The sequence below is a fragment of the Choristoneura fumiferana genome, chromosome 5 (assembly GCF_025370935.1).
Source record: "Choristoneura fumiferana chromosome 5, NRCan_CFum_1, whole genome shotgun sequence".
In the NCBI taxonomy this organism is placed as follows: Eukaryota; Metazoa; Arthropoda; class Insecta; order Lepidoptera; family Tortricidae; genus Choristoneura; species Choristoneura fumiferana.
The window spans coordinates 6,730,727-6,757,033 of NC_133476.1; the positions used below are offsets into that span (position 1 = coordinate 6,730,727).

General features: G+C 36.6%; 3 protein-coding genes across 3 annotated transcripts in view; all 3 read right to left on the reverse strand.

Annotated features, from left to right (window-relative positions):
- Positions 1-26,307, reverse strand: part of LOC141428004 (adenosine receptor A2b-like) — a 123,577-nt gene that overhangs the window by 24,935 nt on the left and 72,335 nt on the right. The gene's annotated exons all lie outside the window — the stretch shown is intronic.
- Positions 4,027-8,236, reverse strand: LOC141428007 (uncharacterized). Its single transcript, XM_074087664.1, has one exon. The coding sequence runs from the start codon at positions 7,028-7,030 to the stop codon at positions 5,960-5,962; it is 1,071 nt and encodes a 356-aa protein (XP_073943765.1). The 5' UTR covers positions 7,031-8,236; the 3' UTR covers positions 4,027-5,959.
- Positions 12,632-14,361, reverse strand: LOC141427785 (uncharacterized). Its single transcript, XM_074087377.1, has one exon. The coding sequence runs from the start codon at positions 14,303-14,305 to the stop codon at positions 13,283-13,285; it is 1,023 nt and encodes a 340-aa protein (XP_073943478.1). The 5' UTR covers positions 14,306-14,361; the 3' UTR covers positions 12,632-13,282.

Here is a 26,307-nt window from a genome sequence, read left to right on the forward strand (position 1 = left end):
TTCAGGATTTATTTCAGGGCCATCGTGTAGAACCCTGTAAGTTAGGTTAAATTAGTTTAATAAAAATCCTGAAATATTTACAGTTTCAGAAATATTAAGCAGTTGGGAAATGAAAAGTTGTGAAATGAATCATGTTGCCAAACGTTTTTCGCCAAAACATTAGTAAACCTTTATTATTATTCCCTTCAATGGCGGCCTTAAGGCTTGGGCTAATGTCAGTTACGATGACAGGGTTGCGGTTTATTCTGCAGAACGCCAACAGTTTGATAGTAAACCTTTGAGTCCTGACCCGCCGTTGAATTTTCTCACAGTGTCATATTAAATGCCCTTGTCAAGCAATGCGATGTCACTATGACTTTTTGTACGAAAAGGTGTCACAGCGGGTCACGATACAGTTGGTTCGAGTGTACCTAATGATATTTTCTCATACAAACTTAAATGCCCTACATTATCCGATTCCATGGGATTTTCGAAAAATTATTTCAAACTGCGAATAAATAAGTTTCACATCTATGGGCATTTCCATCTATGTACCCGTTGTACCCTGAGTTTATCTCCGATATCAACAAAATTTGGGATGTCTGTCCATGATTCCGAGCTATAAAACAGGGTCTCCAGATGTGTCTCTAAAATATTGTATGGATATACGTTAACGAAAATTATTAAGCAAAAAATCGACACATCCATACAATATTTTGGGGACACATCTGGAGACCCTGTTTTTAACCGACTTCAAAAAAGGAGGAGGTTATCAATTCGATTGTATGTTATTCGACTGGATGGCAAACGAGCAAGTGGGTCTCCTGATGGTAAGAGATCACCACCGCCCATAAACATCTGCAACACCAGGGGTATTGCAGACGCGTTGCCAACGTAGAGGCCTAAGATGGGATACCTCACGTGCCAGTAATTTCACCGGCTATCTTACTCTCCACGCTGAAACACAACAGTGAAGCACTGCTGCTTCACGGCAGGATTAGCGAGCAAGAGCTGCTGTTACCTCAGAACTCCGTCATTTATGAACCGATTTGAATTTTTTTTTTTGCTTTCGTCTAGGAATGTCTTCAATTAGGTCCCATAAGCACCAAATCATGATCTGATGATTGGATCTTAAGGAAATCGAGGGAACTCTTCAAATGTTGTAGGGACACCTATAGTCAATTCGATATATTTAGTACTTGCTCTTGAAAATCATCATTTGATGAAGTGGAACTGATGATGAAGACCACAGTTGACCGTCGGAGTTACTACTCGATAACAAGTATTTCACGGGTTTAAATTTAAATACTTTGAAACAGTTGCTAAGCAATTTATGCTCCTCGTAATGCATATGGTAAAAAAACATTAAATTTAAAAAATCAAAATACCCGACTGCCTTAAAAACTAAAAGGAAGAAAATAAGTCTAGTGGTCTAGAACTCTGTCAAGAAGCCCATTTAAGGTTCAACAGTCGGGACCCATTAGGTACCAAGATTTTTTGAGCTGGTTACGATTTGAATGGGTCCCGACTGTTGAACCTTAAATGAGCTTCTTGACAGAGTTCTAGACCACTAGACTAATTTTCTTCATTTTAGTTTTTAAAGCAGTCGGGTTTTTTGATTTATTAAATTTAATGTTTTTTTTTTATTTTATACCTTATTCATATTTCTGTGAAAATAGTAGATAAAAAGAATTATAACCCATATATATCTAGAATGGGCTAATTATTAGCTTTCATTTTATTCCCATATTGTTACAATACAAAATATATTTTTTTATTCCTTCACCATATTTTTTTTCGCAGACGCCATATTGAAATATTATATACCCTATGTCACTCCGACAGTTATGACGAATCCAATGATACCTCATATGTTATAATCCGTACAGCCGTTCAGGCTGCAGCGACGACCAAAGAAATGGACATACATACCCACATACATACATACATACATACATACATACACACATACATACATACACACATACATACTTACATACAAACATACGCTCGAAAAACATAACCCTCCTTCGGGCAGTCGGGTAAAAACGGGTGGTTAAACACCAGGACTTCTCAATAATGAACGTCTCTGCATCGGAAAAAGCAATTTTTCGTAAAAGATGACGAGCAGTTGATATTAAACTATTGTGCCTTAGATTATTTACACTAAAACGCGTGAAATAAAAATTTATAACAAAAAATTGAACCGACTACAAAAAACCATGAAAATAATTTTCTACCAGTCTGAAGTCGGTCGGTGCCTCAGCACGAGCCAGCAGGAGTGATTGAAGCCCAATATACCTAAAGTGCGCAGGTGAGGTAGGTAGATGACTATAGGTCCACTCCTGCTATGGCTCGTGCTGAGGCACCGACCGACTTCAGACTGGTAGAAAAATATTTTCATGGTGTTTTGTAGTCGGTTCAATTTTTTGTTATAAAATTTTTACAGCTCGGAATCATTGACTTAGTCTACGTTCCCAAATCTTGTTGAAATCGGAGAGATAAACTCAGGGTACAACGGTACATAGAAATGGTGTGTCATGCTCAAGGAATAAAATTTTACGGTTAGGGCTCATAATGTCCCACTCGCAAAATGTCCCTTTGTCCCTTTCGCAAAGGGTCCCTTTTATAAATGTCCCATTCTCAAAACGACCCCTTTGCAAAATGTCCCGTCACATAAATTACGTCCCGTTCGCAAAACGTTCCTTTCGCAAAAGGTCCCGTTCGCAAAACGTCCCTTTCGCAAAATGTCCCATTCGCAAAACGTCCCTTCCGCAAAATTTCCTTCCATTTAATCAATGAGAGAGAGCCTAATTTCTTTATTTAAACAAGAATTTTGCAGGCGGGACATTTTGCTAATGTGACATTTTGCAGACGGGACGTTTTGTGAAAGGGGCTTTTTTCAGAAGGGCCATTTTGCGAAAACAATAGGACGTTTTGAGAAAGGGACGTAATGGGAATGGGGTATTTTGCATAAGGGACCATTTGCGAGAGGGACGTAATTTGGGTGGTGGGACATTTTGCGAGTGGGACATTATAAGCCCTAACCAATTTTACACACTGGAAGGGATGGTAACGCGTTACCCAAATCGTGACATTTACTCCGCAAACGACAGAGAAAAATGTTTTTTTTTTTTAAAGGACGCACCCTTCGTGGCCATTATTAAGTGCTTAAAGGAGGCGATACGTATGAATATGAATGCGAAATAATTACGATAAGGTATAGGTAATTCATAACTGAGTAAATTAATAATTTTCTATTTTTCATAGTATATTAAATAATTATGCAATTACATGTGCGTTGATTTTACCATTATGTAACTATGTAAATGTTTTAGTTCACTTCATTACTTAATGTTTACTCAGTTTTCCATAAGATGGCACTGCAATGTGTGGCAATTAATTTATTTTATTATCGTTTAATTTTGTTGTAATATTAAATCATTGAAATTATTCAATTAAATATGTTGATATCCATACCTTCTAAACTTAGAGTTAATTGGCAAATCCTTACATGTCCTTACTCAGTGGCTTACTCATGTCACAACGTTATTAATTTCAGCGCCATCTTTTAGTTTAGCGGGGTACTTGAACGTCATACATAGCACATAGCACGTATTTGAAAACTTGAAGGTGCAAACTTAACTCAATAGAGTGTAGTGGCTACCTCCCCTATTAAGGGTTGATTTTTTATAGCCTATAACTTGGCCGGGTATTTTCTCGACAGATTGGTAAAGTTTTCATCAAAATCCGTTCAGCCGTTTTCACGTGATGAGCGGTCATATAACCGACAAACAGATAAACAGACAAAAATTCTAAAAACTGTTAGATCGTCCTCTGTTATCGATTCTACCCCAGCCAACTTTTTTTCGAATATCTTCCAGACTTTCGACCCTCTTCAGCTTTATTATATAAAATAAATAATAATAATAATAGAAATTATTATTCACCATCACTTACTAAAAATAATATGTAATATATAAATATGTAATATGTATAGATAGGAACTTGTCTAAAAATTGATGGGCCACTTATTTAGCCGATGGTACCTACTTTAAAGCAAGCAAAGTCACACGTATGTAGCTTGTTAAATGAACTTAAATGTCAGTCTTGTTATGTTAGTACGGTCAACCTTTTACGTACGCGTCTTATTACCTATGAACATTTTCCAGACAAAAGTATTGGTATTTATTGTTTTCAACTTGAAAAAGGATGAAAATGTGTCTGATTACAGCTTTATCACTTTTAAATGTATGAGCATATTTTTATTTAAAGTTCTTTGCAGTTTATCAAATCAAATAAACTTTACGCCTTGATAACGCCTTATTAATATTTATTATGAATGCGGCAGTTTGTACTCGTATGTGCGTGTGTGAATATTTATGTGACTCTTATCACACTAAGTACAAAGCATGGACGAATTTGGATGATTAGTTGGATCTCATAACATATACTTAGCCTATTTTTTTTTAACATCCCCACAGCTTCGTGATTTAAATTCATAAAATCCCCCAATTTCAACTATTGAGTCCTTTTTAAACGCGAAATTCGAACTTCGTATCTTGCCGTCCCGCTTAAGCTTATATTATTTAATACGAGAGTAAGAGGGACGGTACGATACGAACTTCGATTTTAGAATTTCTTAGTAGCCCCCCAGGGACATGAAATATTGCACGGTTTTATTTATAAAACGTAAGTGCAGATCACTTTGTAATTTAGGGGAATTCTTGTAAAAAAATATTGAACATCCAGAGTATAGTGTCTGGCTAAGTATGATTTTCGTCGACAATTTATAAGTTACATGTATGAGGTATGATTACATGTATGACTGTCAAAGATTAGTAAAAGTCACTTTGGAAAATCGTGTACAAGGTAAACCTTTATTTTTGTTTGTCGGTATATACCTATACAACCCTATTAGCGGACATTATAATATGTATAGTTCGGCCGTATTGGCCTAGTAATTTGACCTGTGGCCTCTCAAGCAAAGCATCGTAGGTTCAAATCCGGGCTCGTACTTTTGAGTTTTCGAAAATCATGTCGAAATTACATTTGAAAATATACCACGAGCTTTATCGTAAAGAAAACATAATGAAGAAACCTGCATGTACCTGCGAAGCAATTCAACGGTGTGTGTGAAGTTTGTAATTCGCATTCTGAGAGCAGGCCTGTGCTCTGCCCAGCATTGGGACGTATATAGACTAGAATGATGATGGAATAACGCGGGACACACTGTTTGTTGAATTAATATAATATGTTTTTGACCACATTAAAAAGCTATTTATCAATAAAAAATAGCAAAAATACGTTTATTACGCTATAGAATAAAACAGTATATTTTATTATTTCAGATGAAAATGATCCATACATTTTTAAGTAAAGCTATAAATAAAAAAACACTTTTTAATATATATAGGTAAACTGCCTTTTGGCGCATTGAGGGTTTTTCAGATACTCTTTATGGCGCTGGTATCGTGAAGTTTGTTTGATATTAATTAGTGCCATGTTTGGGATTGGTTTATAATTAAATCTGACAAACTCTAGCAACATTGTAACGATACATAACTCACGATATTTACGCCATTTAACCATATTCTTCTTAACAGAGAAAGATCAATTATCACTGGTTTCATAAACCCCAATAAGTAAGGTATTCATTTAATATATTGGTTAATTAATTATGTTCTTCTAGACATTACGAGTATACAAAGAATTGATTTATTTGGCAATGGTTGCCTTATCATTTAAATCGATTAAGTGGGTACTTTAAAATTTTGCTACTAGCACTATTAAAAATATATTTCTTTTTTATGTTATATAATAAACAACATTAATAACGATCACACAAATAAATGCATCCAGTTATCACATATAGTTCCAAACAACAAGTTCAAATCTTAAAATAATGCGCACAGTGGGCATTGAGTATAATGTAGCGTTTGTCAACTTGAATGTCCATATTTTTAGACCAAATCAATAATCACACCGCGAGAAACAATGAAAGCCACCATGGGGGATGTTCCATCATATCTTTAAGTTTATTTCTCGGTGGCATTATAATGGTCTCTTTATTTTCAGGCACCGATAGTTTAGCAAGGTTCATTAGGGCCTCACAGTTCACTTCGGTGCTTATGGCGTTTTCTTTAGTCACGATCTCAACATTACACTTCATATTAGAATTATACTTTAAAGGTGGCCCCTGTACCAAAAGAGGATCAGTAGCATTTACCACTGACTTACAAATTACTTCCATTTTTGGTACATCATACTCTTCATCCTTATTTCTCTCAGCTGACGCATCTTGTACAACTGTATTAACACATACAGTTGTACCCACTCCAACAGATGGTGATTTATTTTCACCATTTATAAAAGTCGACACTATGGCACAAGGTATTTTCAACACTTCCACTTTCTCATTGTTTATTTCTTCAATTCTCATAATACAGGTAGCTTCATTCTCCTCACCAACCCCGCTTGTGCTTTCTGAAGTTGATTGAGAACCTGCAGCTGAAGACGCACGATGGTAGTAGCTGTCGTGGTAGTAATAATGTGGGTGATAACTGTGCATGCGACCCAAATTATAAAAGGTTAAGCCGGTTAGAAGGTCGTTATACCGACTGCCTGACTGTCTGTACTGAGTCACATAAACCTGCTGTGGTGCAGTGTAATAAGAAGGTACGCTGTAAACGGACTGATATCTTTGGCCATATTTGTTTGATCCAGAAAGGCCTGTTGATGCCGGGTAGCCATGTCGCTGACCTGTTCCTGTTCCAGAAAGACCGTTCGAAGAAGGATAGCCGTGCGCACTTCCGGAGCCATGCCCGGATAAGCCTGTAGACGCAGGGTAGGTGTGGGAGCTTGAAGTTTTGCCACCGCCGAAGAGACCTTTTATCCAGCTACCAAAGCTTCCTCCTGAGCCTCGGCTACCTCCCCATCCTCCCCTTCCTCCTCCCCTGCCCCCTCCTCCTCTTCCGCCACCTTTACATTCCACAAAATGTACGGTTACTATTGAGAACACGAGACAAAACAAGATAATCTTATTGATCATAATATCACGGGTGTCTAGGCTCTAGAGGTTGGGAAGGCGTGGTTCGTCCCCCACGTCCCCGGCACGTCTGAGCGCGCTCTTGTCGGTGTATATGAGGGAGAGGGGCTCGTTTATTGACTGAACTGAGCGGCTAAAACGTAGTACGGTTGAATGACGTCGGTAACAGGTTAGGAATTTCCAACGACTCATTGTCTGGACCGCCATAGGACAACAAAACAACATGTAATTGATTGCAAAGCCACGCACACACACAAGGTAGCTTTTGTTAACCAAAAATAACTCACCGCGCTTATTAGACTAAGTAAATCTGGGGGCAAAACAAAAGCGAAACAAAAACAAAGGCACGGCCGTACCATACTTTACTCGAAGCCATTCAGGCTATTTTCAACATCCTATTAACGCGATCGATCAAATATCTATTTTCAAACGCGTGACGCAGCATTTAATAGGCAGCCAGATATCTTCTGCGTGATATTTATAATTCCCTATAGTATTTTACCGCACCGTACCTACGTCCATTAAAATGCATTTTACTAGATACCAAAAGAATATTTGTTTTACAAGTACAGTCAGCATCAAAAGTAGCGGATCACTTTTTTACTCTGTCACATTGACACATTGACAATCTTGCATAGCGTTTAGTACGTGGTTGTAAAACGAACGACAAAGTACGAAAGTGTATAGCTACTTTTGATGCTAACTGTACACTAGGTAAAAGGATTCCCCATCAAAATAAGAAACGAATTCAATTTTTAGAAAAAATATAGCTCCATCGAAACTATCGATGATTGCCAGCCTTTAATTCAATTTTAGGTAAGGTTATCGTCCGAGTGCTCGACACGCTAATGCCCAATAGATGACACCCTGCTGTCACCTCTATTGCTAATGACATAAAATTAAAGATGGCAACTATTGGGACAGTGCCGAGCTCTGGTACGTTTACCTTACAGGTTTTTAACATTCGCTAATTACACTTCTTTATTTTTTCTGAGAGTTTCATTTTTTAACATCAATAAGTACAGAATATTATAGTACTAAGTACTTAGGTAAGTACAGTTCATAATAGTTTTACTTCATAGCCTTAATGCAGTTACAATCACTTAAATAAAAGTACTTAAGCCCTAACCTATTTTTATTGATTTAATTTACTACTAACACCTGAACTGATTCGTCGCTATTGAAATAAACGGATCACTGACGTAGACATTTAAGTCAATTAGGGGTGAAAAACGTTTTTAGTTTCTGTCTGTCTGCCAAAATCAAAAACTAAAATTTATAACGCCATATGTTAAAAAAGTACATGTAAATCTTTTTCAGGGACTATAGACAATGCTAGAAAGCTTTAATTAAATTGCAAGGATAAAATATAATTAAAATATTCCGATAAAATTACATTTAAAAAAAAAAAATTTTTTTTGGTACCTCCCATAAGCGTAAAGATTTGTTTTTTATAAAATACAAACCTAAAAAATATTACACAATCACACAAACACACACACGCACCACACAAAACCGACACACACACACACACAAAAATCACGCCTGTATTCCCAAATGGGGTAGGCAAACAACAAGTTGTAACTGTTTTTTTTTAATAACCATAAAATAAATATTCTAAATAAATTTATTTGTTATGCAACCCAATGACTATGCACTAATAACTACTTCAAGATTTACAACGTGTTCTTATCCTCTGCCCCTACTCCAATAATAGTGTTAAATTTTTTTCATTATGTAGGTAGTCGTATAACTTAAAGTAATAACTCATAATAATGGCAAAAATATTAATACATATGTATTATAGCAAAATGCAGGTTTTGTTTTTGTCTCGCAAAGGCAAAAGTGCCAGATGAAGACAAACGAATGTACAGTTAACTTAAACCTAACTTTTGGTTACAAAATACAGTAAAAACTATACGTAGGTATCTTTTATATTCAACTCTGTTTACTCATACTCAACTCACACACAACTCAGTTTCATCAAAAACTTAAGTACCTATCTATTAACAAATTCATCTGTGTACCTACTTCTTTCTATGTACCCGTTATATATTTCTAAAGAATGCAACAGAGTTTAAATAAGTACATACATGCGACATTTGAAAAATAAAAGAACTAATTGACTCATCATAACGATAGATTGTTTTCCAATTACTATGGGAATGAAAGTTCAAGTGGGCAAAGCCGCAACATCAATCTAGTCTACTTATAAACATGACACTAACGTCCACTTGCAGGCTTTTTAATCTAGGTTTAAGTGGTTTTAAGTCCTGTCAGATCCATACAAGAACTGTCAGTTTAAGCCTTAAATCAAGATTTAAAAAAGCCTACAAGATGTCCTAAGTAAATAATATGACAAATTAACAGATCGAGCGAGAATTCCATTTACACTAAATATAACAATGTTAAACTGCAAAAAACAAACTAAGCCACCACGGGGGATTGTCTAACATAACTTTTAGCTTTGATCTCGATGGTAGAATGGCACTGCTCTTGTTCTCAGGCACAGGCATTTTGGCTTGTTGTAAAAGAACTTTGCAATCCACATTATTTCGTATCACTTTCAGTTTTTCTTGCCCAGCTATTTGCGTTCGGATTTCAACTGCACATTCCATGTCTTCAGTATTCATTGAAGCACCTTTAACTGCCAAAGGATCTTCAACATCAACCGTCCTATTGCAAACTACTGTCATATTACTCGATGTCACGTTCACGTTTGTAGTGACATTAAGATTTGTCCCATTAACAGTTAGTCTATTATCTAAAGTCGCATTCGACACACTAGAACAATTATCTGATGGTATTTTACTACCCAAGTCTTGTATTTCAGGGACACCACTATCGAAAGTTGACACTATAGCACACGGAATTTTTAAAACTTCTTCTTGGTTATCTTTCTTGATTCTTAAAAAGCAAGTAGCTTCTTCATTTGGTGGTTCTTCCACTGTGTTAGTATCACGATGATGTGTTGATGTTCTGTAGTAGCTATCACTATAATAATGGTGATGATAATGTCCATGGGAGCGCCCCAGATTGTACATCGTCAAGCCAGTGAGAAGATCACCATATCGACTGTCAGAATTTCTGTATTGTGTCACGTAAACATGCTGTGGCGATGTGTAGTACGTGGGAATACTTGGCACGTGTCTGGTTGCTCCGAAAGATCCAGAGCCAGAATAACCATGAGATGTAGGGTAAGTATGCAACCCACCCGAGCCATGTCCTGAATATCCCGGTGACGGTGGATATGTGTGGCTACTTGGCTTTGACTTGCCCCAACCAGAAAACCATCCTCCGCTGCTGTGACTACGATGGCTATGGCTTCCATGACTGTGACTACGGCCTCTTCCGCGTCCTCTACATTCCACTATTCTTGCAGCAGTTGCTGCTAATACAAAACATAGCAACAATTTTGTGTTTACCATTTTCCTTTTAAATTAAATCACGAGACGTGCGCTGGCACACGCGACTCGAAGGCCTATGCACGTTATCAGTCGGAAGCGAGCGTACTAATATATGTAGTATTCATTGTATCTGCAGTTTATGTGCGTGCGTCGGTTGTTGTACTGGGAATATCCAAGGCGCACATTCCTCCTAAACAACAAGTTTTAATCAGCCTGGCGTATCAAAAATTAGTAGTAACTGTGTAACATGGCATTCCCTTGACTTATCTAATTTTTTTTTGCGTAATTTCAGTTTGTCTAACAACTTTTGTTTGTCTAAAGTCAATTTATATAATGTCATTATTCATCATTATTATTTTGTCGAATTTTCATTTTCCCTAAATAATCATTTTCATAACTCTTATTTTGTCGAATATATTTTATTTGAAACTCACTGTCGGTTCCTATTTTAACTACTTACTCACTACTTAGCCGAATAACGTTTTTACTAAGACTAAAACTGCAGGGCTACTACGAAACTCGAAACTCGAAGTTCGTGTCGTGCGGTCCTTCTGACACTTATACTATTTAATACGAGAGCGAGAGAGACGGTACGATACGAACTTCGAGTTTCGAGTTTTGTAGTAGCCCTGCTGCGACCACAACAGCGCGCAAGCCGAGCGAGCTTGCCGCGGTAGCGGCCGGTGATGCGCCGGAACCGAACTTACTACTATAATGTTAGACAAAAAATAATTATGTCAGTCAAACAGTATACGAAATAAGTTTATACAAAATGAAAATTAGGTCGTTTAAAATTCGGCGAAACAAAATTACTTTCACTAAAATAAAAATTAGGTAAAATGAGCCATTAGATTAAGTAATTTTAGTCTATCTAAAATTAGGCAAACTGGAAATAGGCAAAAAGTTATTAGGCTGAACAAGGTACAACCGTGTAACATTTTACACATACACAGGAAAATAAGAACATATGATTACTTTAAAAAAACATAAGTACCTAATTCTTCTTCTTATTTTTCATTAATATGATTCTAAAAACACTTACTTCTTGTGAGGGGGAGGGTTCTTGTTAAATACTGCTGTGCCTTTACAGGCAAAATTTGGAATGTGTAGGTACTTTAATTTCGACCAGCGTTTAAAGCATAAAGGGTTCGAGATGAATTTCCAAAAGGACTTAATTCTCATAATACGTCCCGTGAGTGAACGAAACATAATATATTATATTGGATGACAATGCATACCTATAGTCAACTAAAGGCAGCCGGCAAAAAAAAGTAAAAAAAAAATAATAATAATAAAGTACTATTCTTTATACATCTTTGAAACGTACTTATTTAGGTTTAAATGCTATCGGTGGTTTACTCGTAGATATCTGATTGAAACAGCCTTGACTTAATTGACGTCAATCAGTCAAGACATAAGAGCTACACAATAAAATTTCAATTATTTTAAATCAGCCAATTTATCACACCAGTAGTCTAAGCGACAAAAAGAGTAAATGATTATTTCGCTTCATGCAAGCATGTTTCGTTTTGCAGGAAACACTCAATAAACCCGTAACACAGCAAAAGTATATCTGTTATTAAATGGCGTGTTACAAGGGCAAAGGGTCATAATTATGACTTAAATTTTATTTTATTATTTTTTTCTATTTTTTTTGGAATTTCGACTTCCGTGAAGCCGCCAAGCGGTCACAGCGGAAGACCAGCGCTGGCCTGCTCGGCCAACACTATGCTGAGCTGGGACCGTTTCGCGACTTCGCAAAAACTTGCTTTTATTTTTTTTGTTTTGTCATAACTTGTAATTGTGTACTATAAAACTGTTTTTGCGAATAGCGAATAAATTATTCTTATTCTTAAAGGGTCACGGTCACCCCACTTGGAGTACTGTGTCGGACGTTATACCAACAGGTAACTTTTCCAAATTTAATCATTATTCTTACCTGGGATTATTTTTTGGGTGGGTTTCGCGGACAATGCGTGATCGGCAAGCAGGAATTCCTTTATGCAGAGATGGTTCTTAACTTAACCATGACTTTATTTGAATTTTGAAATGAAATTTCTGATTTTAGTGTACCTAAGTTTGGTGTTTAGCGTAAAATCCGTTAGATCATGAATTTACTCCTCGAAGCGCCAGGACCAAATAATGTAGGTTGTTAAACTAACGTGTAATAATAATGGAGAATAAGAGAAAGAGCAAATAATAATAAAAATGTATTCGAATGTTTCAAACATATATAATTCAGTGCTCTATTTAACGAACATCAATATTTCATTCAAAACACAGGCTCCATAAAAATCTTCTTATTAAAAATACATATTCAAATTTTAAAACTTTAGGACACATTTCGTAGGGGTATCTACTTTTTATGTTTTTTTATATTAACTTTTTTATACCCACAAACTTCTAAGATTTTATAAATGTGATATAAAATAAATCCATGAATACAAATAATCGTCGCAAGCGCGGCTTGATCGTATTACTACTTCATGAAGAAATAAAGTAAATTTCTATATTTCATTTAACATGGATCTGCACTTACGCGAAGTAACATCTTAGTCCAAATAATCAAAACTTATAACACCCCTCTTTTTGCGTCGGGGGTTTATAAAAAACACGTTAAACACGAACTCAAACGACCATAAACAGATTTATGGGCTCGAGCAATAACTATACCGTCAAAGTCAATGTAAGCTTATTTTTGCTTTTCAATATCTGGTTTCGTAATGCTGTATCTAGCGAAAGAAGACTTGAAACCGATCCGTTGCTTTTTCTGGTTTCCGAATTCTATTTCTTGTTTTTTTTTGGTATTTTCTCCCCCGTTGAACTACAAATCTTTATAATGCTTCACTTAAACAGCAATAATCAATGCTAGCCACCACGGAAGTCTGTTCAACATAGCCTTTAGTTCATATCGTGATGGTAAAAAGGCACTTGTTCTATTTTCAGGAATAGACATTTCGGCATATCGTTGTAGAACTAAGCAATCTACGTTGGTACGAATCACTTTGACCTTATCTTGTCCCTTCACTTGTGTTTTTATCTCAACTGAGCATTGTTTATCTTTAACGTCGACCGGAACACCTTTAACTGCCAAAGGGTTTGTAAAATTGTCCTTACTATTGTTGCAGTTCACCGTAATGTTGCTTGATGTTTTGTTCACATTTGTGTTGTTACTTATATTCGTTTCGTTAACAGCTGACTGGTTTCCAAAAGTTGTCTTTAATGCACCGGAACAATTGTGAGCAGTTTTGTTTCTAGCATTATCTAAAGTTTCGACGGTACCATTACCAAATGTCGATACGATAGCACACGGGATTTTTAAAACGTCTTCTTCTTTGTCTTCTTTGATTTTTAAAAAACAAACGGCTTCCTCTTTTGGTTTTACGTGGACTGTGTTCGCTGCTGGCGAATCAATGTCACGATGATGAGCTGCTGTTCTGTAGTAGTCATCGCTGTAATAATGGTGATGGTGATGTGCATGAGAGCGGCCGAGGTTGTACATCGTTAAACCCGTGAGAAGATCACCATAGCGACTCTCAGAATTCCTATACTGTGTCACGTAAACATGCTGCGGCGATGTGTAGTACGTGGGAATACTTGGCATGCGTCTGCTAGCCCCCAAAGTTCGACTCCCTGATCCAGAGTATCCTTGCGATACAGGATAACTGTGAGATCCTCCTGTGCCGTGTCCCGAATACCTCGACGACGACGAATAATAATGGCTGCTGGACTTTGATTTTCCCCAACCGAAGAACCATCCTCCTCTTCCGCGGTTCTTGTGTTTCCCGAATTTTATTCGTCCTTTGCATTCTATTATTTCCACTGCCGCTAGTACCAGCACAAGACATAATAACCATTTCACGTTATCCATTTTTTTAATTATAATGCAAATCACGACACGACTTGTATACTAACACACGCCACTGATACGCTTATAATTATGCATCATTTCAGCCCAGAATAGGCGTCTAATGTTATCTTGTTTACTTAGAACTTTTGTAGCTATAAAGATAAATTTCACGGTGAAGTTATTTAAAGTAGTGCAATACAAAATGTCTCTCATTTCATTTCCTTTCTGTTACTTTATACTTTAACTCCGATCTTACTTTTTTGTACCTTACACTCCTTAAAGTTCTTTGATTCGGTTTTATGACTTTTCATACTGTTTAATTTTTGTTCTAATTATTAACCCGATGCCGTCTACTGTTCAATATTTAGGTCACCCTTAAACGCTTTAAAAACAGTAATATGAATTGTATGTAAAATCTTTTCTGTACAATAATAGAGAAACAAGCACAATGGACAAACGTGTGCAAAGGTAAACTTATCCCTTAAACGGATCTCTACCAGTTAACCTATGAATGTATGAGAGGAGCATTCAGTTAGGGATCGACAAAGAGTAGGTTTAAAAGTCATTTAACTAATCTTTCAAAAGCAAATCAATAAATATATCAAAAATGTTGTTGGCATGTACTTTTATCAGAACTGAACAGTTTTATGAAATGTTCTTTATTGTTCCCGAAACAGAGATGTTTGAACAACTTGTAACGTTTATGGGTATACATAATCATTCAAAGAACTCCAATATTCGTTAGGCTGCTTTATACGACTGCTGCTTTATGTAATAAATTGTTGACTTCAGTGCTTAGTTTAAATAGATCTTCGTAATAAAATTATCTTTCTTCAAACTGTAAAACGAACAAAACATGTTGTCACAATTCTGCTAAATAATTTAATTTTTGTTTTCGTCTGGCTTAATGTGATCATTATTAACTGAATTATCTTATCGTTGATATTTTGTTTTGTAGCAGAGAATCGACTACATTATCCAACTGTACGCTAATATGTTCTTAAATCTGTTTTGAGTTCCTAACCAACTATAAGACATACAAAGATCTGTTCTTAGGAACCATTGCCATCGATTTTAGATACAAGAAAAACTACATACATAGATAAAAAAAACTTGTACTCAGGTCAGATCAGGTAGCCCGATTTAACCCCCCTATTATATATTTCTTGTGGGGTTACGTTAAGGACGAAGTTTATAAAACAAGTTACACCATGGAAGACCTAAAAGCAGAAATAGAGTAAATTTTAACGCAAATTCACCACCTAAAGATACAAAACGGAATAATAAAATCATTACCTAGTAAATTAAAGAATATGAAATAAATACAATGCATTTTATTGATTCTAGATATCGTGTTTCATAGTAACATTTATTGCCTATGACTTACAAAATCGATATCCAAATAGAAATAATGTAAGTTTTATTTTAATCTATGTACCTATGCAGTTTTTTTGTCCCTAAAATGACATAGTTCCTAAGAACAGATCTTTATATATCTTATAGTTACAGACTTGTCCATACTGACCTATCTAAATGTACCACTCTGTATAGTTTTTAATGTTCCAAAATCAGCTGCATCCGTCAAGATGATTCAAGAATATAATTAGCAGTTTACCTGTCCATGATCGTGAGTATAACAATGCGTTGTAAATCGCAATCAAATCATCGTTCAACCTATAATCACCTCCAGCGAAGGCAACTCACCGCTATTCGCTATTCCACTGCTCTTTTTCGTAACGACACAAAACAGTCACGACACTCGCTTAGTTCCCACCATGACGTCGAGTCAGTGGCACATTTAAAATGTTATTAAGCACAGTCTTTTTAACTTACTTGTTGGCAACACAGGTGATGTGCTCCAACGAAAATGGCAAGAAGACCAAGCCATACGTGGTGTACCCGTTGCCCCTGCAGATGCCCAGTCGGAACGACCGCTCCGACCAGTGCTGGGTGAGGATTGAAGACATCGAACTGACTCAAATGGTTACAGTGTATTGTTATATCGCTCAAGCATTTTTGCGAAATTACATCCATGATTACAACACGAGAAAGATGATGGAAGACGGAGTCGACGTGAGTCTGTGGAGCGAGGAGCCGCGCAGCCCAAACAACGACCTGCTACCTCCCAAGTCGGACCCTGGTTCAGTCAAAGATTGGAAGACGACAACGATTTTAGACAGCATAACCCATATGAGGATTTACGTTAGTGCGAATGCAGATTGCAGACTAATTATGTATAATAGAGAGGGAACGTCCAATTATAAGGTGGATTGTGAAAGAATTTTGTATTATGTGAACAGCCGTACGAGCAAAGGTGCTTCTGTTACTTATTCAAACATCAGCTTAATTGGTGCGACCAGTGTATTACTTTGGTTTTTGAGGTTGTGATTAAATATTTTTATGTTGATGCGATTCTTTTAGACATAGTTGGACAGTTTCTTTTGTTCAATTGAGATGTGTATAGCATCGTTAATATAGGTGATAGCCGTTTGCAACTGTTCGTGAAGGTCGCACTGACAGTAATTAGTTACATCCTATTTGTTGTGTATACTGGACGAAATGAAAAACCGACCAAGTGCGAGTCCAGCTCGCGCCTCGCTGGTTCCGTAAAAATAGGAGCAAAAATACTGTATACGCAATAAAATTAAAAAAAAAACAATCTTTTTAACATACAAATTACTATTTTTTTCCTAAGACCGACTCACGCATGACCGATTTTTGTTATTTGTTGATTTGCAGTATATTTACGTCAATTTTCAGTCCAAGTAGTAGTTCCGTAGACGACAGGCTAGCAACCTGTCAACTTTTGTACCGTTTTTTTTTCAAACTTACCTAAAATTGCTAAAAGTGGCTCCGTCCGAAGCGGTAACGTTTCGTGTGCTCTGCCTACCCCATTTGGGAAAACAGGGTATGTTTGTGTGTATGTGATTATTCCAAGTTTGAGATTAGAATGATGAATCGTTATGGAAATACCACGAAGAAAATACGTTTTTGTATGGAGACATGACTCCTATTTATTTTGGTTTTATCTCTGTAACGGTTAAAAATATAACATCTTCAGAACTCAGAATGATAATAGAGGTAAATACTCCATATCAACTAATAATAAAAACCGGTTAAGCATGAGTCAGTCATAAAAAAACATTTAGTTAATCCTTGTAAATAAAATTAAAATAATACGTTCGTTGCATGGGGAACATCCCTTAACTTTTATTTTTATTATTTGTTGTTGCAGCGACAGTAGAAAAACGCATTATTTGTACCTAAATTTCTGCTGTCTATCTATTACAGTTCTCGAGATAGGTACAGCCCTGTCGCAAACAGACAGACGGATACAGAAGCGATAGTAATAGGGTTGCATTTGTCACCAAATTTAACATTAAGTCAGACATAGTTGGAGATATTATAAATTACACTATTGGTGGTGTATGAAATAAAGTCACTCATTTCGGTCTCATGTTGAATAAGTTATCTACAATGGTTATTTGTTTAAGAACAACTGGTTTGCAATCGGAATAAAAGTAATTGCTCCATTCAAGTAGAACGTAGACGTTGAGTTTTTGACCGTGACGCGACGGTGAGCGCGATCGACCATTGCATTGACGAAATGGTCACACTTTGCACAAAAAGGATAGATAAAATAGATAGATCTAAAGTTTACTTGTCTATTCTAGAAAATAAGCGATTGAACTCGATTACAGCATAATGGTTTTCCATCGTATTCCCGTGTGGTGTCGGGTTAGAATTACATCTCTCCATTTCTTTCGTGGATGTCGTAAGAGGCGACTAAGGATATAGGTTAAGGTATACCGTAGGCGTCAGGCTAGCAACCTGTCACTACTGAACCGTTTTTGTGAAACTTAAAACCTAAAATTGCTAAAAGTGGCTCCGAAGCGGTAACGTTTCTTGTGCTCTGCCTAACCCCATTTGGGAATACAGGCGTGATGTTTGTGTGTGTGTGTGTGTGGTTTTCCATCATATGTTATCGGAAATGTTCGTATTTATCGTGCTGTCCCAATTAGTTTGTCGTACGGTCAAAAACTGTAATTCATGAGCCACCATGGAACCTTTTCAAAGAGAAAAGCTATTCCGATTCCTTGTTAATTAATGCGATGTCACTATGACGTTTACTGTCGTACCTTACCGTACTTTGCCGTGCATTTGTCATTTTGATTGATATTTAATGAAGTATAATAAAGTTCCATATTAGTGGATAATTAAATGTCACTTATTTAATACAATAATTGATTGACACTTCGGGTGCCGTCATATTTCGATTGAGATCCGACTTTTCCCGATGGAAAATTATTATTCATTATGCAAAATGTCTGTGATGATGATCAAGGACGGATCTACCGTGCCCCGCAAGACGGTATTTTTGTGTACTGTGGAGGTGGAGATTCCATCACAGTACATACTTAGAAGCAAATTATCAGTTGTTAAAATATATGAACAAAAAAAAATTACAAAAATTGGAACCGACTTCTAAATCCTTGAAAATAATTTTCTACTAGTTTGAAGTGCCTCAGCACGAGCCAGCAGGAGTGGAACTATAGTCGTCTACCTGGCCTACATAATGTATTTGGCTTTAATCACTCCTGCTGGCTCGTGCTGAGGCACCGACTTCGAAGTAGTAGAAAAATAAAAGAAAGTTCCTAGTTGACTACGGAACGTTACAAGAGAAACTAACTGAAAGTGTGTTCAAAAAAGTCAGACAGCTTCTTGTCAAACTTAATGCTGTAGTCTACAATTAGCTTGAACGTAGCAAACAATCATTGAAAGGTATCAGTAATGAATTATCTAATTATTATTGTACTTTGTAGACAACACTTAGCTAACGACTTGACTAAACAAAATGAATAACTAATGTACCGTTTAGCACATTTTATTACCTAGTGCAAAGCTGGTCGAGCACAGGCCCGCGGGCAAAATATTGCCCCCAAGGCATTTGAATTTGCCTACAACGCGATGATCGGCCAGCCGGCTAATAGCACGACTAATTTTTGTAATTAGGTACCATCAGCCAGGATTTTTTGACTCCCCCACCCTCCCTGGTGAGATTTCGTAAGATTTTCCTTAACTCCCTCCCCCCTCCCCAAATCTCACGTGAGATTTTTGAAATGTGTTTTGTCTGTAAACCCGTTGGATTTAAAAAATAAGAATACAAAAAAATATTTTGTTCTACATATTAATTTTATTTACGACTAGCAAAGACTAGTATTTGTGATTTGAGAATATTGATGCAGTTTAAAATCACTGCGATAAAATTAAATAATAAATATTTCAACTTAAATTAATAAACTTTACTTTTCACGTACGTACTTACACGGTTTTCTGTTGAAAAATAAAATTACGTGATATTTGTTAAAACCCCCCCTCTCCCCCAAGTGAGATTTGGAAAGATTTTACTTGACCCCCTCCCCCCCCTTAAAGACCTCACGTAATTAATGGACGCCCCCAAGTGGTCTATCAATTTTTAAACAAGTTCCTATCAAATGAATATGTCGCTAAAGTCGAACTTTCAAGTTGACAGACGTCTATTGTCATTATTGTTTTATGACATGCATGCAAACGATTATCAACCTTAGGGTGGTAGACCACATATTTGGCTGATGGTACCACCGAAAGTAGTGGCCCGGCACCGCATCCGCATGCGAGGAGTGTGTTTCTCATTAACCAATAGACACGCTTCATTTACCTCGCCTCGCACAGCACATCTCTGGTGGAAACAGCTGAGCGGAGCGAGGCGAGGTAAATGAAGCGTGTCTATTGGATAATGAAAAACAAATTCTTCGAACATTACTGGTGGAAACGCAGCTTAAGTCTGATGCGGCGACGGGATATGATTATTGGTGGAAATGCAACTTTAAATAACTTTGCCCACCCTGAAAATCTATTGGCCAACTTCACCAAATGGAACCTAATTTCACTGTTACGGCCAATTGACCACTTCAACTACGCCGTGGTTTTTGAGCTATGGCGTCTCAAGCACAGTGGGGTCAAATCCGGGATCGCACCTCTGAGGCGGGTTTTAGTGTCACGCGTACCGTCAGTACGGATCGCGCCGCACAGGCTGATCTATATGAGCTTCCTGGGAGCGTTTTAGAGTAATACGGAGGGGTCCGTACGGACGACCGTCCGCGCGGATAGGAAGCTCATATAGATCAGCCTGTGCGGAGCGATCCGTACTGACGGTACGCGTGACACTAAAACCCGCCTGAGTTATTCAAAAGTCAAGTGCGAAACTACACACGATTTAACACGAGCGTAACTGTGAAGGAACACATAGTGAAATAACCTGCGAAGTAATTCAATGGTGTGCAGCATTGGGCCCGCGTGCGAACTACGGCCCAAGCCATCTTTTGAGAGGAGGCCTGTGCCCTGCAGTGGGATATACACAGGCGGAGATGTGAGACCTGTGATTGCTAAAACCCATTCGCCTACGGCCTTCCGATGAAATGCAACTTACACGATTTTTCTTGCACTTCTAAACTGTATCCTTAGTGTAAGTTTTCGGTTACAAAATACGTCTCGGTCGCGTTCGCGTTAAAATCTCAATTTATATGAAAACACGAACAGCGCCTCTAGCGAATCGAGATTTTAACGCGAACGCGATCGAGACGTGTTTTGTAACCGAAAACTAACACTAAGGGCACTGAGCTCAATAGTTATTTATTTATTTATTTGGCAAAAAACATAAAATACATAAGGCCTTATTCTAATAAGTCTTACAATATTTTGCACCCTGGTAGGGTATAGCCACATTTATAATAATGTTATCTAATTCTATTAGGCAACTAAAAAGTAAGACATCCCACGTACTTGCATTAAAGCTTAAAAACTACGGTTACATTATGCTATAATTTAAATTAGACTGTTATAAACTATTATGGCACAATAATATCCTGTTTACAAAAATGCGTATAATAATATGATATAATTTAAATTACTTACGCAATATTAAACTGTATGTACAGTCCTGACAATTTAATAATATACGAGCCATTGCAGTCGCTGACTCATTCTGTAAATAAAGTTTCGCCAAAGTTCATTCTCCGCTTACTCTAGTTTCTGACGTCACGATCTCACGATGCTTAAAGTCAGTGACGTACGTAATGTTACGTCACACAACGGACAGCACACCAGCAGGGCTACTACGAAACTCGAAACTCGAAGTTCGTGTCGTGCGGTCCCTCTGACACTTATACCATTACACGAGAGCGAGAGCCCTGTAGCTTTTTACGCACCCGTTCTTCTCTGTGCATCTTCTTTCAACTAGCATAGTTAGAAAAGGACAGTGACAAGGCCATACACAATTTACACAACTTTTACTTTATGACGTTCGGTCAACGTGCGTCGTTAAGTATTGAACCCACAGATGAATCACACACAACTTGTACGTTATGCCAATCCAATTTATGGAAAGTGTAAACAAACCGATTTCATCAAAATTCTCCTATAAACACCCACTGGATCGAATCAATAACACATTTATCTATAATTCGTGTCTTTTAACTAGACTTTTAATCACTGTTTTCACCAAAATTTACTTGATTTCAATATTTAATTTTCTTAAATGAAACTCGTGTAGACTAGCGTAGAGATGGTGGAAAATTTTACATTTTAAAAATCGATTAATATTCGATTGAATAAGCGATTATTATTTATTTACCTTAAAATTAAAAAATAGTTACTGCTTTTATAATTGAAAAAAAAAACAGTCTTATAAATCAAATATTGTAAATAATAAAATGGACAAAAATACTTTGATCTATTCAATTAATTAATTAATCGATTTACTGAACAGATTAATTATTTTGCAATAGGTTCTAGGTTTTCTGTTCTAGGTTGTCTGTGGTCGTGTTAATGGCATCTTTGTTTACCCTTTCTATAAATTGGATTACAATAAACCATAGTCGTACGCCGTGTTAAAACAGTGAGAGTTCGAACGGATGTCATGGTGTGAAATTAGTGTGAAATGTACACGGTGTTACAAAAATACCCGTAAAGAGGAAAGGGGGCTAAATGGTCCCTTATAAAGAGTTCTTACAATATTAGAATTTTAATTAAAATACTCTGTTATTTCAACATGGTGTCCGCTTCTTATTCTTATCATTTATCTGTAATTAAAACTCGTGGAACGCTGTCATACTTATTAACATTGTCAGTCCCTCTGACGACTGAACTAATGCCCGGCTGCTAAGAAGTCAATCCTGACACAACTGTTAAAAAAATACTATAATTACTTACTACTCTGTCGCCCGTAACAAGTAAGCATTACATTTTGGTCTATGATTCATATTGTCAATATTCAGAAACTTCAAAGTTGTGCAATGTGTCAGGATTGACTTTGATTAATAGGTGATTATAGTACCTAATAAGTATTACTTCTGTGGTCAATCCCGAACCGCGCGTATAAGTATGAGTACTTACTTTCCACAAGTTCTGCAGTGTGATGATGAATTATAACCTAGTAGGTACTTTTATGAATCATATAAATATTAAATTGCTTCACATTTCCACGAAATGATACAAAACAGTGTTCCTTAATTATTCTGGAACTTGCAAAAAGATTTTGGAAAATGTAGGAAAATTGAAAAAAATTACCAAGCTACTAATGCGTGAGTCACAGTCACATTGGCCTAGATTCGATTTCTTTTCATTGCAGGTATTTGTTTCCTTGTAATATTATTGGAATTTGTAAAAAATAACTAAAACGTTTTGGTATGTATTAGAATCATTGCGTCTCAATTACTTAAGTCAAATCTATGTAAATATGTACTGTTGTTTGATCTCTTCGTAATTTTATTGTTGTTTCTCTTGGAATTTATAAAAAATATGTTTTTAAGTCTACACACCTGTGTAAAGCTATTAATTAAAGTCAATAACATGAGTTTTCTTACATTACATACATTAAATACATAAAATCACGCCTTTTTCCCAACGGGGTAAGCAGAGACTACATCCTTCCACTTGCTACGATTCTGGCATACAACTCTCGCTTCCTCTACATTCATCAAACTTTTCATGCATGCACGTCGGTTTAGAGTACTCCTGACCCGACCTTTCTTCATTTGAGTTTTCTTAAAGTACTTTAATTACTTTTCAGACGTACTCTGGCACGAATCATCATCATCATCAACGAAATACAGTTAAATTTATCAGGCGTTACTTTGCGGAGTTCCATATCAATGAACTAGAAGAATTTCTTTGCTCACACGCGACCTTATGATAGTTAAGTTTATGCAAAATTTGCGTGTTCATGCAGTTCCTCCACATCCACACTGTAAGAATACACACTAATCACACAAACACATCTATCACCACCACCACACTACACTGAGGCGTTTCGAACTCAACCAGAGCTCATCATCAGAGCAACACAACCGTAACACCATGCTACCATATGTTAGACTCAACACGCATTTTTTGCATAAACTTCATACTTAACTGTCATAAGGTCGCGGGTGAGCAAATAAATTCTTTTAGTTCATTAACAGTGTAAAAATAATGACAAATGTAAGTCAAGATGTTGGTTTTTAAATATAATGGCCCCTAAGTTGGCAAATAATTCCTTGTGCCCCAAGCAAATATAAGAAAGTTAATCTTTTTACCCATTCATTCATTTCCGCATCCACGGTGTAAAGTCATTCACTCACTCTCTCTCTCCGTTCATCTATGGAAACGTGATGTGCTATCAAAGAAATAAAATTATATTTTAGTAGAATCAGTGATTTTTATTACTAGGGAGACAAAAAGACGCAGCTCCCAACAAACAGAAACAGTCCGAAATGTACCTGTTGATCTATCTAATCTATCTATCTATCTAATACCTTTTAACGAGCAATTCTTGTATATATAATATATACAAGAATTGCTACTATCTTGTATCTTGGAAACGGCTCCAATGATTTCGATGAAATGTGGTATGCGGAGGTTTGCAGGGATGACAAATCAATCACTTATCTCTGGGATAACGCATATTATCGAGATTTCTATATTCTATATTCGGTCGCCCACTGCCCCCGTACGGATTATTTTATGATCGTGTGAAGTTTAATATTCAACCGTTAGATAATACGCTTAAATTATAACATATATTTTTACCCGATCAATTTGATGAAACATGAAAACATGAAAATAAGAATGTATTCAAACTAAAAAAAATGCCTATCATTTCAGATAGCCTGCATGGCCTGAGGATAAAAGTAACATAAATGCAAAGGTGACACTGACAACACAATCAGTCCTCTTGTTTATCGCCAATTGTGCTCCGAGGGAAACCGACGAAAGATATTACTGAAACACAATAAATATTATTGTCATGTAAATAAATAAGAAAATCCTTGTGATCGTGCTGCAGGCACGTTTTAGCCGACGCAAAAAGTATTTGCACCCAACTCAGTGGTCAAATAACAAGCATTGCGTATTGGTTTTACTGGTTTTACTAATGAAATAATGGTTCTAATAAAAATATTTAGCCAAGAACTAACAGAAGTTCAACAAGGATGTCAGTTACGAAAGACCTTTACAATAGTAATAATAGAAAAACCATAAGGGTGCCGTTAGCAAAATATTTCTAGGTATATTCTCATTGGAATTTCCAAAAATTACATCGTGATCTTCAAGTTGTATGAAGATCACCTGCCGCTTATAATGTGCAGTGGAAAGCGCCATCTAGTATAGGTGGAGCAAACTTCATGTTATCCTTTTCGCTCGCCACCCATGACATTCATGCCAAACTAGATTTAGAGGAGCGACACTAGATGGCGCCTCATAGCACATCGCACATGAAATCAAAAACTGGCCTATCGAAACTCAAAATTTGGGGCTTTTGAGCTCAAAAGCCCCTAATTTAGAGTTACGACAGCTTTGATTTCATGTGCGACATGTATAAATTTTGTGAAAAAATATTAGTAGATTATTCTCGAATTCAAAAAAAGGAATATCTTTACATTTAATAAAATAATGTCCCTTCCCACCATCTGTTTGTCTGTTATATATTAGTTGTTGCCCGCGACTCCGTCCGCGTAGAATTCTTTTATCGTTATCCCGTGGGAACTATGCAATTTTCAGAGTTATAAACTCATATTATGTCCTTCCCCGGGACTCAAACTATGTGTCCATCGAATTTCATCTACATCGGTTCACAGCGGTTTAGACGTGACGAGGTAACAAACAAACAGACTTACACTTACTTACAGACTTCGATCTTTTAAACTACGAATCGGATTTAAAATGCGGCTTTCACCATTAGCTCAGAATAAGTAATAGTACAAGTACCTCTTAGATAATTTTTCACGAGAAGTTTATATTGTATGATAGATACATATATCCACCTCACCAGACCTCACCACCACCAGACCTTTACTCAGCATTGGGTAGATCAGGGTTGAAGAAGAAGAAGAAGAAGAGGAGACATATATCTTAGTGACGTTCCCCGGCTTGGTGCAGGTGTAGGTAATTTTGTTGAAGGGAGCTGATAAATGTGTAATACTTAGTATATGTAATATGATTAAGTACAAGTACCCATAATATAAGAAATTATCTCTCACACAATTCAAAACCAATATGAAGATTGCATAGTATCTTCCATCAGTACCTACTAATTAAATGATAATTTGTGGGTAGGTATATCATCCCTGTATTTTTACCCGACTGCCCGAGGAGGATTCATTTTTAAACCGTTTTGGCGTAGGCGTGAGCCGTAAAATACATGTAATTAAAAACCAATATTGAACTTTCGTGTGTGTCAACACGACAACACTAAGTAAAGTGAAAATAATAACGTAACTAAATGTTGCCCTATACTTCTTCTGTCTTGTACTTCCCAGAAATAAAAAGTAGATTTAATTATTTAATTGGTGAATGAATATTCAAATCGATAGGTACAGTATTGCCTATGATATTTCTAAAGATTACGCATAGCATACCAACACAGACAAATAAGCTGAGTTTAAGTCTTTATTATATTCAAAAGGTATTAAGTAGTAACAAAAACTAAGCGTGTACCTTCAAGGGCT